At 47.4% G+C, this 14,566-nt stretch overlaps 1 protein-coding gene across 3 annotated transcripts in view; it reads left to right on the plus strand.

Annotated features, from left to right (window-relative positions):
• THSD4 (thrombospondin type 1 domain containing 4) overlaps positions 1 to 8,129 on the plus strand; it is a 556,231-nt gene extending 548,102 nt beyond the window's left edge. For all 3 annotated transcript variants that reach the window (XM_045073490.1, XM_045073491.1, XM_013059343.2), the window contains one exon: positions 1,453 to 8,129. In XM_045073490.1, coding sequence (XP_044929425.1) covers positions 1,453 to 1,595 — 143 coding nt within the window. In that variant the 3' untranslated portion in view covers positions 1,596 to 8,129. The remainder of the gene's footprint in view (positions 1 to 1,452) is intronic.
• The last annotated feature ends 6,437 nt before the right edge of the window (positions 8,130 to 14,566 follow it).

Below are 14,566 nucleotides of genomic sequence, written 5' to 3' on the forward strand. Positions count from 1 at the left end.
AAGTCCCAATAATGGCCAAAGTAATTTTGATAACGAAAAATGTTGGGAAATGTATCCTTCATGTTTCAGGACATATTGCACAAAGATAGACAAACTGATGGAACAGTACAGAGTGCCCACAAATAAATCTGAGCATGGTATGGTGTATGATACATGGTCAAAGTTAACAGTATGAGTCTGGGGAGGAAACGTGAACATTCAGGGAGTGGTGATGAGATGATTGTTTATCTGTATAGGAAAAAAACTAGATTGAATTCCTACTTATCAACACACACACACACACACACACACACACACACACACAATTCCTGGTGATGTGAAGAGAAATTCTTTTTAACTCTTAGAAGAGAATATGGGGAAATAAGCACATTAGTGTAGGGAAGGATTTCGTAAATGAGAAACGCAAGTACCAAACCACCAAGAAAAATATTATTATAACATCTATTATATTAAAAATAAACTCTTTTAAACAAGTAACACTGAAGCAAAGAAAAGCCACAGGTGTGGAGAAGATATTTGCAACACATCTAACGTATTGGGGATCGGGACCATTACATGTCAAGAATTTCCAAGAATCATTTGTTTTAAGTCAACTAAATTAGCAAGGGATAGGAAAAGCAATTTGCCAAAAAGGAAACTCAGGCGGCAAATACACATGAGATTATGTGTGCAAAAAAGTAAAACATGCAGCATAAGCAAAAGAAAAGCAAAAGCATTCTGTACCACTGACAAAAATATAAATAGTTGCACCAACCCCCTTCAGAGAGCAATCCAGTGAGAGCCAGTAGGGTTGTCTACATACCTTATACCCAAGCAAGACCCAGAGAGGGCATGTGTAATGGCTGTGCAAAGGGGCAACGTTGGCAATAGTAAAAAACTGAAAACAGCTAAACTGTCGTGTGGGTGCGAAATGGATCCTTAAGTTGTGGAATGTAGATGGGTACCATTCAGTAATGAAAATGAACTCCCCCTAGAGCAGTCCGTAAACTGAAAGAATCACGCCAAGTCAGCGTTGCCAAGGAATATATATAATCTGCATAAAAAAAAAACAAACACCATTTTTTTTTCTTAAGTTGAAATGCCACCTAGTGATTAGGATACCAGCGTTTACAGTTCAGGTATAAAGACAGGGTTGGGGATAATAAACACCCCATGTGGGGCTTGATTACCTTGCGAGGGAGGAGAAAGGGGGGGTGTCACCGAGTGAACTCTGGAAATTGCGTCTATGCGGGTGAGCAGCGAGACCACAGTGCACTGAATTATATTCTCTATACCTCATCCTGTCACCATGTTTAAAAGACAAGAAGAAGGGCAGCTCTTGGCCCAGCCTCCACCTCCCTTAGGTAATAAAGCAGGACCAGTAGGGAAACCGCATCCCCGCGCGCCTTCTCCGCCCATGGTTCCCTGCTGGCGCTGTGCTCAGAGGGTCTTTTCTGTTCTCTGTTGCTGCAGATGAAAACTGCAAGGACAGGTACTACAACTGCAACGTGGTGGTCCAGGCGCGACTCTGCGTCTACAACTACTACAAGACCGCCTGTTGTGCCTCCTGCACCCGCGTGGCCAACAGGCAGGCGGGCTTCCTGGGGAGCAGATAACAGCCCCGTCCCCACGCGGCATCAGGGGAGCGGGTCAGGGAGGCGCGGGGAGCCCTGGGGCCAGGGGCTCCCGGTACCACCCTCCCCTACCCCGCCCTGCTGCCAGCGGGCGTAGTCTTCACTCCACCTGCTGCAGAGCGCATCCATGTGGTGCCCTGGGGCCAAGCCACGGTTGTCCTTTAGCATCGCCTTAAACCAGGATCCCTGCGTGGGAACCCTGGCACGTGGTACTGTGCTCTCTGAAACCTAAGCGGTGGGGGTGCTGTGCTCTCCGTCAACTCCCCTTCCAGCACTTTCTAAGTCAGCAGGTGGGCCCTAATGGCGCACTGCCTCGTCCGTGGTGCTTCTGGCCTTTTCAACATCGGGGTCCCTTGGAGAGTCCAAGAGGTGGGTCCCACCCCAGAGCCCTGCGGAGCCCTGCGGAGCCTCGCTGAGACACCTGCTTCCCACTGTTACCTCAACCCCATGGTGCCTATTTTCATGCTCGAAGACATTACGCTTTTTCCTGCCTTGTGACACAAATTATCTCCTGTCAAATAGTGCTTTCTTATTTCGCAGGTGTATTCACAGATAATAGATCGTTAGCGGCTCACAAAGCCCCAGAATGGGAGCCAGGGACTGAATCACTATCCCCACTTTACTGACAAGGAAACGGAGACCTGATTTAAGGAATTGACCTGCCCGGTATATTGACCTGTTGGGTGGCAGGGTTGAGTCTGACCACACAACTCACCCGCCCAGAAGCCTTAGGTCTTCATTTCAGACCAAGTGACTAAGAAATTTCCCACTCAGCAATCAGAGCCCAGCTCTAGAATTCTTTCCTCTGGCCAGCGGTCAAGAGGGTCCCCGTAGGACTCCGTTGTTTTACCATATTTCTTTCTGTTTATGTCTTCCTGGACAAGGTCACAGATACTGCTTACAGGACTCTGTGCAGGTTTTGTTAAACCCCTTCCTTAAAGGAATTGTCCTTGACACAAGAAAGCCTTTGGGGTAGCAAGTCTGATTCTGTTCATTCCCCAATGATATGTGCCCCCTAGGGAACTGCACGCCAGGGGCCCTCTGGCCACAGAACCTGTCCGGTCTCCGTGCTCTGGGCTCTCTCAGGCCCACAGCCCCCTTCCCTGGGCTGTGCGCCACACAGTGGAACGTCTAACCGACCTGTCTCAGTATAAAACCTGTGTTTATATTAGAAAGAGTTTCCCTTTGGTTTTTCCAAGTTGCTTTATGGATTTCTGTTTGTGATTTCTCATTCCTCCCACCGCCCCCACCCCCCTCCCCCCGCCACTATGACTCGTGACCCATATCCCACAGTCCCAGACTCAGCCCTAAGATCTGCATTCATGCCACTAGCTGGTGGGGAGGTTGGGGGGAATGGGCTCCTCCAGTGACAGCCACAGTGGCTGGGTCTTCCCCAGTGCCCTTCACCTAACTGCATTCCGGGGGCCTCGGGGCACAAGGGGGATAAAGTGCACATTGAAAGGCAAACGATCTGAAAAGCCAATTAAAAGGAAAGAGTAGGGGTATGTGTGTGTGTGTGTGTGTGTGTGTGTGTATGTATACACACACACACATACAGTTGACTCTTGAACAACATGGGGGTTCAGGATGCAAACCACCCCCTGCAGAGATGAAAATCCATGTATAACTTTTGACCCCCCCAGAAACTTAGCTCCTAACAGCCTGCTATTGATTGAAAACCTTACCAAGGACATAACCAATCAATACATATTTTTATATGTCATACGTATTAGATAGTGTATTCTTAAAGTAAGCTAGACAAAGGAAATGTCATGAAGAAAATCACAAGGAAAAGAAAATACAGGTACAGGGCTCTGTGGTATTTATCAGAAAAAAAATCTCTATATACGTGGGACCCATGCAGTTCAAACCCATGTTGTTCAAGGGTTTGAATGCATATATATATATATGCATTCTTTCACCAATTAAGAAAAGATTGCCAATTAAGAAAATCAAGGAAACTATCAGGCTAAACAAGTTGTAAGCGTGCAGGAAATCTGCCCTATTTAGTCCTAGGTCAATTTCTCTTCTAAAGCATGCCTCGATTCTTAGTAACAGAGTTTCCTCTGTGAAGCCTCTAACCCCAAAACCTGCTAATTTGATGATGCTTCAAGGTTCTGGGAGGAGTCGCGCCCGCCTAATCTGACACACTGGGTTTGGTTCTCACTACCCTTGGCTTTCAGAAATTCTATCTGGCCTTTTCATGGCTGTTCTCTTGCCAGAGAGCTAGGTTCTTGTCTCAGTGAGTTGAAGAATGAATCTCTCTGAAATTGAGGGGGTAAAGCAACACAGTTCTCTTAAGCAAGGGTACAGAGTAAAGCTCTTAGCAGCAAGAGGGGTCTGGCCAGGGTTGTTAACATTGGGTCTCCGCTAACTGTTTATTTATTTTTTATTTAGAACTGACCAGGGAGCTAGTGGCCTTATCAGTCTTGTGACATCTTGGTTCACATAAGGACTAGTGGTAACATCTTTAGTGGCTTACTTGTTTAGGGTCAGGTTTTTCTTTGTTGGTCACAGGTGACAGTCCTAAAAGAAGAGCCCTGCCCCCCTACCCCCCAGGCAGGGTGGTCTGGTGTGTTCCCTTATCTCTGGTTTCCTTACACACACACACACACACACACACACACACACACACACGCAATTAGGGGATTTCAGTGAGCCAGATCACAAAGCCCCCTCCCTCTCTCTCCCTACCTAGCCCCGCCCATCCCGTACTCATTCTTCTCTTGGAGAGCACAGCCACCATTTTGCAAAAGCACGCCCATCTCTTCTCCTTTGTACACAGCACAACTTGTGCAATATGGCAGAGACCCTGATTCCCTTGCCCACCAAGCACAAAAAGACCAGAGAATCCAAATGGATGGTTTCTGTCCCATGCTCTCTCTCTCTCTCTCTCACCACCTACTTCTGCTTTTTGCCACAAGAGAAGAGTTACTTCTATGTAGCTGCTCTCAGATCTTACTGAATAAGCCACTCATTTGAAGGATTCCTTGGAGGAGGTTTTCTTAACATGCTGAAGGGAGGAACAAGATCAGTGGGAGCAGAGAAAGGCTGATTTTGGCTCACATTGAGGGAAAACCTTGAGTCGTCCAGCCTGCCCAACAGAGGTTTGGGTTACCCTACATGGGCAATGGCTGTGTCTGAAAGGGGACGTCTTCATCCAGTAGGAGTTCAGCATCCTGGGTCCTTCCAACTCAGGGTTCTCATGATGACTCTGTCAATGCTGGCTTGGTCTCTTTGTCATCTCTTTGTGCTCTGTGGCCCCCAAATGTTACCCAACAGTTGTTTAAAAAGGACAAGATCTTCCATGAGAATGCTTATCCCGCCAATGGTGGAACTGAGTCAGAGCAAATGCGTTTGTGTGTCTTTGGGAGGAAAATGTACCCAAACTAAGGGTCTTTTTTTCTCTTCCAACAAATAGTAGAGCTGTTCTTGGATTCCATTCATCTCTGGAAAGGCTATAAATTGCTAGAACAGGCATTTTAATGACTTATCTGTCTTCGAAATCCAGTTTCTGCTGACTTCCTGGTTTGTTATGTCAACATCTAAATGCCTTTGTCCTTCGCACAACACGTCTGAGAAAGTCCCTCGGTGTTCCCATTGGAGGAATGCTCACCTTCTGACGACTCTCCCCACAGAGATGCCTCTTTCTCCCTTCCTCCGCACCCTTTCTTTGCCATGATCTACCATCTGTTTCTCAATCCCCCTCCATGTTCCCTTAACCGGACACTTCCAGAATTGGAAGTTACATTTTAAGGCTGTTTTTCTTTTTTCTGTGAAGTGGATCACCTCATTCCAGACTCCAGATTTTAAAACTTGATGAACTGAAGGTGTTACCTGTTTTTTCACAAAAGTCAACAAACTCCAAGAAGAAAGAGTTGGCTATTTTACTTTCACTTATTGGGAAAGGAAAGCATGCCCCTTGCACCCCAGATAAAGGTAATTCAGTGAGCTCCAGCCTCCCAACCCTCACTGGGACTCACATTTTTCCCCCATAGCAAACAAACAGCCCAAGACACAGTAAAGCAAGCTTGTAAACCCGGCCACTAGAGGGAGTCGGGAGTCCTCTGAGTTCATTAACGGTGGGTCTGGGACAGCTGCACTTTGGCAGAGAAATCCGGATAATACTAGTATCTTCTTAAACCTTCTTGGTTCTCTCTCTCTCTCTTTCTTTTTTTAACTGAGGCATTTCAGAATTTGAATATGGACTTCCTAATGTAGAAGGCATAAATATAAGTGGCAAAAAGAAATATGGCTTTCCTTAAAACAGGCTAAAAAAAATAAAACCTGGAAGAACCTGTATCAGCCTGGCAGGTGGAGGCCAACAGTTGACGCTTGCCATAGAAAACATCCTTAATACGGTTCTGATGGGAAGTTGAACACCTTACTGATGAAACGTGGAGACTGTGAAATTAGGGACAGTGAGGGCTCAGGATCCAAAGAGATCTGGGAGACTAGACCAAAACCCAGATCTTAGGAATTCACCAGGAAGCAACCTAAGTCTAGCTTTGGAATTAAAACAAAAACAAAACTACCAATATGAGGTGGCGATGTAAGAGTTTCAGCGGGCTCAGCTCAGTGTGAGTTAAGGAAGTGGGGTGGAAACACTCCAAATCTTTCTCTCTCTCTTTCTCTCTCTCTCTCTCTCTCACACACACACACACACACACACACAATGAGGTACTTGGGCTACCTAAGGAGAAAACATTAGGGAGGGTCCTGCCACACTGGGGTTGTGATTGCTGGAACCACACTTGAAGAACACTGGTGCTGGGTAGCCTTCAGATCAGCACGCCCAATCCTGAGGAGGGGCTGTCGAGAGTTAGAAACGGTGGAGAGGACTTCATGATTAGCCTGGAGAGGAAGAGGGGTGGGCCGGCACTCTGAGATGGGCTAGAGCTATGAGAGCAACCCTGAGGCCAGGAGATAAAAGCTGCAGGGAGACAGACTTTAGCTCCTGCAGAAGAACCAACTTTCCACAGGTGAAAGCCCCTGAAGGTAGAGGGCTGTCCAGTCCCTGATGGTCTCAGTGGAATTACAATAACCATTCATCAGAGGTGCTGAAAAGGGGAGTCAAGCACCCAGCTGAGGCAATATGACTTAGAATATGACTTCTGAGTCTAGGCTTTAGTGACTCTGTCAGTAGAACAGCTTTGAGTGATTTGCCTCGTCTGAGCCACTTCCCATTTCTGTGTCTGCCATTTTGATCCCAGTGTTGCACCCCTCACCTGAGGTGGATGGGGCCTCAAATCTCAGAACCACTAGCAGCTTGGCCAGAGCTGTCCTGTTGGGTCCTGCGTTGTGGACAAGTAACCCAGCATCCCGATGGCTAGTTCCCTGCCCAGGGTCACACATTTAATGAGCAGTAGATGGACTAGACTAGACCCTCTAAATACCTTCTCTGTTTCTCAACTCACCTTGCTTTGCCGCACCTTTACTGGAGCAAAGTCATTCTCTCCACCCCAAACCATCCCACACTCCTGGTTCTCTTCTTTGGGTAACAGAGAGTTCCACTGATGTGCTGAGGAAGGGCACCCACAAGAGAGTAGAAAGTTCCAGGCGAGTTTCTCAGCATCTTCCGGAAGTTGAACCCTTTGCCTCATGAGAGGAAAGCCGTTCTGTTACATAAACGAATTTCCAGCTCCTTGACCCCCAGTTCAGTTTGACAGAAGGATATACTTTGTTATAAGTTATTATTTTGTTCTTTGTAAATACAAGATGTTTATAGGAAATGTGTATTCTGAACTCTATGGGCAGAATGAGTCACTACACAAAAGTAGTTCTATTATTTAGAATATGTTAATTTTAAAGGGACCTAATAGGTATTTATTTACATATACAATCCACATTTGTGTAAAATCATTTGGTCCTACTAACCCAGCTTCCTGCAAAGTTGCAACGTGACGTCCTATTCTGAGGTCATAGTTATGATTTAGTATACTGACTAGCCAAATTATTTGGGTTTCAATATCGAATATAAATCACTCTGCTTTCCGACTCATTCAGGGGCTTAGTCCTGGTCTTGTACCTGAAACAGGTCTTTCTGCCTCGCCAGCTTTTCATCTTACATATTATGTTTGCTCATGTACTCTGCCTTCTTGTTATACCTTAGTTGGAGAAGGATATAAGGGTCTTCTTTTCATCCCTTCTCTTTGTCTTGCCATCATCATAGACTCACCAACACTGTTACTCGGGAGGCCTGGTCAGAGCCATGGGTGAGGCAGGGTCTGTGGCTGTGGGGGGTGGGGGGTGCGCCCCGCTGGGACTGCCGGGGTGGGGGCTCTGGGTTGTCCTGTCACCTGCACAACCAGGAGCAAGAAACTTACTAAATACGCCACTGCCTCCATGTCACCCTTAGAGCGTTAAATTATTGTTGAAGGAGGTCGGGTGGGGGTCGAAGGTGAATTCTGTGAGTAAATGCGATCTGTTTTCTCTTTAGCAAAAACGACAACTATTTTTGTGTATGACTAATTTATTTTTATGATTGTAAAAATACAATAAACTGGTTAAAAGATCTGCGCTGTAAACATGTCTGTGTTTTTTGGGGCCTTATTCCATTTCTACACACGTGGCTTCAGACAGCCCCCTCTGAAAAGAACCAAGGCCTTTAGAGGTCAGGTGGCTTGTGAGACTGGCTGTGAGTTCTGCACATTGTGGGGGCCACTGGAGAACAGAGAGAACGCCTTCCCTACGAGGGATGTTAGGCTTTAGGCTGCTTTATCTTTATGGCTGGCCCTCAACATAGACTGTACGTTGAAACACCTGAGGAGCTTAGGATAAGCTATTCAGGGACACCTGGGTGGTTCAGTTGGTTAAGCAATGGCCTTCAGCTCAGGTCATGATCCCAGGGTTGTGGGATAGACCCCTGCATCAGGCTCCCTGCTCAGAGGGGAGTCTGCTTTTTCCTTTCCTTCTGCCACTGAACCTGCTTGTGCTCTCGTGCTCTCCTTCTATTAAGCAAATAAATAAATGAAAAAAAAAAAAAAAACTATTCAGGTACATGCAGCACCCCCAGGAATGCCCAACTCCAGATACTTCCTTCAACCTTCCCCAGGAGGCAGCAAAGGTTGGGACCCACTGTGCCGATTCAATGCGGCCCCAGTCTCTTCAACTGAGTAAAACTTCTTCCAACTCCCCTCAGGCTGATTTCACCTTGGTCTTGAGGTTAGCAAAGTGTTTGAAAAAATCTTTCAGGCTATCTTGGTGCCTAATAAGGTCCTAGTGCCCACTGAAAGCCATCTTGCACGGGAAACATCTTGGGTGGTGTCTGCCCTTGACGGCATCCTGCGTAGTGTTCCATCCATAACTCTCTCTCTCTCTCTTTTTTTTTTTTTTAAGATTTTATTTATTTATTTGACAGACAGAGATCACAAGTAAGCAGAGAAGCAGGCAGAGAAAGAGGGGGAAGTAGGCTCCCCACCGAGCAGAGAGCCTGATGCGAGGTTCGATCCCAGGACCCTGGGATCATGAGCTGAGCAGAAGGCAGAGATTTAGCCCACTGAACTGCCCAGGCACCCCTCCATCTATAACTCTTTGAAACTCATTTCTGTGCCTAAAATGTGCTTCCCACCCACCTTCTCTGCTTGGAAAATCTCCACACAGTCTCTTTTCTTTTTTATGGTGGTAAAAGTCACTTAACATAAAATTCACTATTTTAGTCATTTTGAAGCGTGCAGGGCATTGGTATTTAGTACATTCACAGCATCGTGCAGCTATCGCTGGAACATTCTCAGGACCCCCAAATCCCATTCTTTCATCAACACCCAAATCAGAGCTGAGCATTCTTTTTTTTTTTTTTTTTTAAAGATCTTATTTATTTGTCAGAGGGAGAGAGAGCGAGAGAGCACAGGCAGACAGAGTGGCAGGCAGAGGCAGAGGGAGAAGCAGGCTCCCTGCCAAGCAAGGAGCCCGATGTGGGACTCGATCCCAGGATACTGGGATCATGACCTGAATCGAAGGCAGCTGCTTAACCAACTGAGCCACCCAGGCATCCCAGGGTTGAGCATTCTTAGCAAATCTTCAGAGCAGACCTAGGAAGCTGTAATATTCACCCCTTCCGGAAACAAGAGCATTGAGATGCAGAGTCTCCCACAAAGCCTTGGGGCTCTAGGATTCTACAGCCATCTCCGAGGGGCCGCACATGCTCTATGGTCCCAGCATATGTTGGTTCTGGTCTCTTTCTCCACATCGATTCCGACCAATGGACATAACTGCACAAGCACTGGAGGCATACTTAGCTGTTGGTGAAAAAGTGCAACACTGTGTAGCTTACTCAGGCTCCCTCTGACCCATTTGAAGATACATAGCTGCCACGGAGATGGAGACAGCAAGCCTGCCCTGTTCCAGGGCTCAGACCCAAGGCGGAACCCTCAGTCTCACAGTTAGTTGTAGGCACCACACATCAAACAAGCTCATCCACCCTCAGGAAAGGGTCCAGAGAATGGTGGCCAGGATGAGGATGGAGGGGTCTGGAGGGGAAACTGTCTTCAACCATCTCTCAGACATCTCAGGGACAGCCAGGGGCAGAAAAGATTCTGGACCCCTCCAGCACATTAGCAGAGGGAAGGGACAGGGAGTTAGAAGTGAGTCTCATAATAGAGAGGCTTAATAATGGAAAAAGACATTTTAACAGACAGTGAGATACTGAAAAAAGAGTGATCAACAGAGGGAAATCTTAAATATGGACCATACTTAAGATGATGCTGTTGAATCCTTGCAGAACTTCTTGGATGCGATGGTAGTGTTTGGTCAAGCAGGAGTACGCGCCTGCCGCACTATTTAGGGATGAAGGTCACAATGTGTACAATGCACATTCACGTAGGTCGGTAAAATTGTGTGCGTGCACACATGTGGAGAGAGAGAATATGTGCAAGTAAAGTAAAATGCCCTTTAGTATTAGTGAATGGTATGTGGTGTTCATTACATTATACTTTTCTGAAGTTTGAAGTTTTCTAAAATAAAAAGGGCGTGCAGATAAAAAACAAAAAGAGGATAAGGAGAAGAACTCACATTTTGGCAATGTTTTTTTCAAATTTGTCTAATGATTGGGGCACCTAGGTAGCTCAGTCAGTTAAGCGTCCAACTCTTGATTCCAGCTCAGGTCTGATGTCAAGGTTGTGAGTTCAAGGCCCGTGTGGAACCCCCTTAAAATTTTTTTTTGTTGTTTATCTTTTTTTGTTTGTTTGTTTTTTGTTTTTTTTTTTTTTTAGTGGTAAGAATCACCTGGAGTGCTCATTCAGGCCTCCTTCCCACACGTGTGTGCCTCCCCCAGAGGAGAGCGCAGGATGGCTAGCCCATTCCCCAGGTAATCATTATCAACATCAAGGCTAGGAAAACCCAATTTATTGAGCACATGCTTTGTACCAAGCACTATGCAAATCCTTTACATAATTCAGCTTAATCTTGGCAGCAACGCTTACGAGGCAAGTGCTTTGTTTTGTGACCATTTTATGGATAAAATAAATTGGGATCCAAAGAGAATAAGTAACCTGACCAAAGACATGGCTAGCCAATGGCATGGGCTGTCTTGAGTTTTCTTGAAGCCTTGTTGTGTGATGAAATCAACTGGGACTTTTTGTTTATTTAAGTGGTGTGGGGACCCCCCACTCTTGGATACAGCAGTTGATTGGGATGGGGACCGGCCATTGGTGGTTTTAAAGCATTCCCAAGAAGTTCTAGCCAAGACAGAACCACTGAGAAGGGTGTGTCTCCCTCTTTCACATGTATATGAATGACCGGGCATCTTGTTAAATTTAAGGTTCTGAGGTGGTGAAGGCTGGGTGGGACCTGAGATTCTGTATTTCTAGCAAGTAGGAGGGTGAAGCTGCTGCTTTGAAAATGAGGCATTCAATGCTAAGAAAGTTGCAGGTTTTCTTCTTTTTATTGAGAAGGTGAGCACATGACCCCTGAGATTCTTTATAAAAGTCTTCTTTAAAATTCAGATTCTTTAAATAAATAAATAAATAAATAAATAAATAAATAAATAAAATTCAGATTCTTGGACTTAATCTACCAGTTTACCCCTTTAGTCAAGGAAATGTAGAGGCTCTGAAACTCTTTTAGGCCTCTGCTCATCTGTCATATGGGATTCAATTTATTCAAACAGAAAAAAAAAGACAACCTGTGTATCATTCAGGCTTTCATTGCCCACATGCAAAAGTAAGTCTGACTACCCCGACTGACGGATTTATTTTTCCTTTACAACAAGAAATCTGAGTGGCATTGCTTAGTGACTCAGCAGTTTTGGCACCAGCTTCTTTGCAGTTCTCTTGGCCTCTTCCTCATGTTTACAAGATAGCTTCTCCTGCTCCAGCTATCACATCCACCTTCAGGACAGGAAGAAGTAAGGACAGTTGCAGGTGCATTGGCCTCCATATACCAAAAAAGCTAACACTTTCCCAGAAACCTCTCACATACCCAACAGGCTTCCACTTAGATCTCATTGGCCAAAATGGGCTGCACAGCCGTTCCTACCTAGAAGGGAAACTGGGAAGACAGAGAAAGGATCGTCATGATTAGTGTGAACCAATCAAGATCCACCACCAAGTGCTGGACTCACAGCCGCTCTGGGCACAGTTGAGATTCTGTGAGCAGAGACACAGGAGGGAACAAACGTGGATGAGGCCACCAACGATGTCTGCCCTTAACAAGCACTGACTTCTGGACTGGAGAGACTGAAGGTCAAACACCACAGCATCTGCTTATCTTTGGCCTGTGGAAGAGCTACTCCTTCAAATGGGTTTAGGCTATCCATCTCCCCTTATTCAACGAATATTTCTTGGGGCGCCTGGATGGCTCAGTCAGTTAAGTGTCTCCCTTTGGCTCAGGTCATGAACTCAGGGTCCTGGGATTGAGCCCCACACTAGGCTCCTTGTTCAGCGGAGAGTGTGCTTCTCCCTCTCTGCGCACGTTCTCCCTGTCTCTCTCAAATAAATAAATAAATCTTAAAAAAATAATAAAACCAAAAAGCACAAGTATTTCTTGAGCACCCACTGTGTGCTCTGGGTACTGGGGACACATGAGTCCCGTGGAATTAAAATGCTGTGCATTTGCAGACAGGGAGAGTCCCAAAAGGATCAGTTGGAGTGGATGTGGCCAGGCTTCCAACATGAGCGACCAATAAATGAGCATCAAATTCGGCTGTTTTCCAGTGGCTGTAATGGGTGTTGCTGTATTCACACTTAGAAAGCCTCTCCTGGGCAGCATTATTTAATACCTGGAGCCGCTTTGACAGCTGGGTACTGTTCTCTGCATTTTCTACCTGGGTGAGCCAAGTCCCACCAGATTGGGACACTTATGAACACACAGCTCCTGGTGGCCGAGGAATTGGAACCCGGGTCTGCCTAGGCTTCATTGCTTGCACCTGTTCCTCCTCTGCATGGTACTACCCCTTCCACAAGAATTGCAGAAATCCATGTGCAAGACAAAATTCTTCCCCCCTCCTTTTTTTTTTTTAAAGATTTTATTTATTTATTTGACAGACAGACATCACAAGTAGGCAGAGAGGCAGGTAGAGAGAGAAAGAGGGGAAGCAGACTCCCCGCTGAGCAGAGAGCCTGAGGTAGGGCTTGATCCAAGGACCCAGAGATCATGACCTGAGCTGGAGGCAGAGGCTTTAACCCACTGAGCCACCCAGGTGCCCTCAAAATTCCCTTTTTAAAACTAAACTTGGGCCAGAACGTATTCCTCAAGCATGTGGTATGCATTACAGAGGTTGTTGATGCTGGTGGCTTCACAAGGATTCTCGGGCTGGGGGTGCAGAGCCCAAGTGCATTCAGCTCACATTCAGCGCCCCCTTCTGCCAAAAGGAGCCAGAGCCTGAGGGTCAGGCTCACACCCTAACTCCCTCTGCACCCCACCCCAGCTCGCCTCTGCCGGGGGGGGGGGTGTCTCTGGGATACACGTGGGTCCAGCTGGTCTCGCATGCCCGCAACACGCCCCTAGGAGAAAGAGCTCTCAGCACTGGGCTAGCGCGGGGCCAGGATCGCCGCCCAACACCAGCGAATTCTCAGGAGCTTTCTGCCCAAATCCATGCCCATTGGGGCAGATACCTTGTGAGAATAGGCCTGAAAGCCCCAGCAAACTTGCTTTCGGCTGTGCGGGATTTCAGGGGAGCCTCCTGTGCCTGCCCCGTGGTCTCGAGTGGCCCCGCACGAACCCTGTGTGGAGGTGCTCTAAAAGCCACGCACACACGTGGCCACTCTTGTCTACTCAGCCCCCTGGAGCATCCGTCTCAGCGCTGGCAGATCGGGCCTGATACGCCCCTAGGCCCTATCCGAACCCTAGGTGTGTATTCAGGCTTCCGTCCAAAGGGTCATGTCCCCCAAGGTCTCCAGTTTCTGGTCCCAGACCAACACCCCAGTTGTCCACCTGCCACCCAGATGGAATCTGCCATTTGGAGTGCAGAACTGTGACACCGGGAGAAACCTGCATGCCCCCCTGAGGCCACCCCAACATTCGGTGGCCCCCTGGTCACCAACCCGGAGCCTGACACGCCCCGTGATGGCTGTCCTCAACTCCGCACCCCAGGGATCCCGCCTAAGCACTGGCAGATTGGTCCTGCCATGCCCCTAGACCCTAATCCTAATTCTAAATTGGGTTTTCAGGCTTCTGTCCCAAGAGGCCTGGCTCCCAAGCCCTCCAGACTGGGGACCCCTGAGCCACAGCCTAGGACTCCATTTGCCACCCAGGAGGATACTGTGCCATTTGGAGCTGCACAAACCCTAAGAGAGGGAGAAACCAGCATATATCCTTCCCCACCTCTGAGGCGGCCCCCACCTTCGGTGCCTCACTGGGCCACAGACACGGAGCCTGAGGCTCAGCCTGAGCCCCTCCCTCAACTCTGGCCCTGGAAAGCTCCCCTCAGCGGTGGGCCTCAGAGGAGTCGAATGGGTCCCGTGGAGTTCCCACATGGCCGCAACAAACACGTGGCGAGAAAGTGCTCTGAACAGCAG

The sequence above is a fragment of the Mustela putorius genome, unplaced genomic scaffold (genome assembly GCF_011764305.1).
Source record: "Mustela putorius furo isolate JIRA1106 unplaced genomic scaffold, ASM1176430v1.1 tig00537243_pilon_pilon_pilon, whole genome shotgun sequence".
Taxonomy (NCBI): domain Eukaryota; kingdom Metazoa; phylum Chordata; class Mammalia; order Carnivora; family Mustelidae; genus Mustela; species Mustela putorius.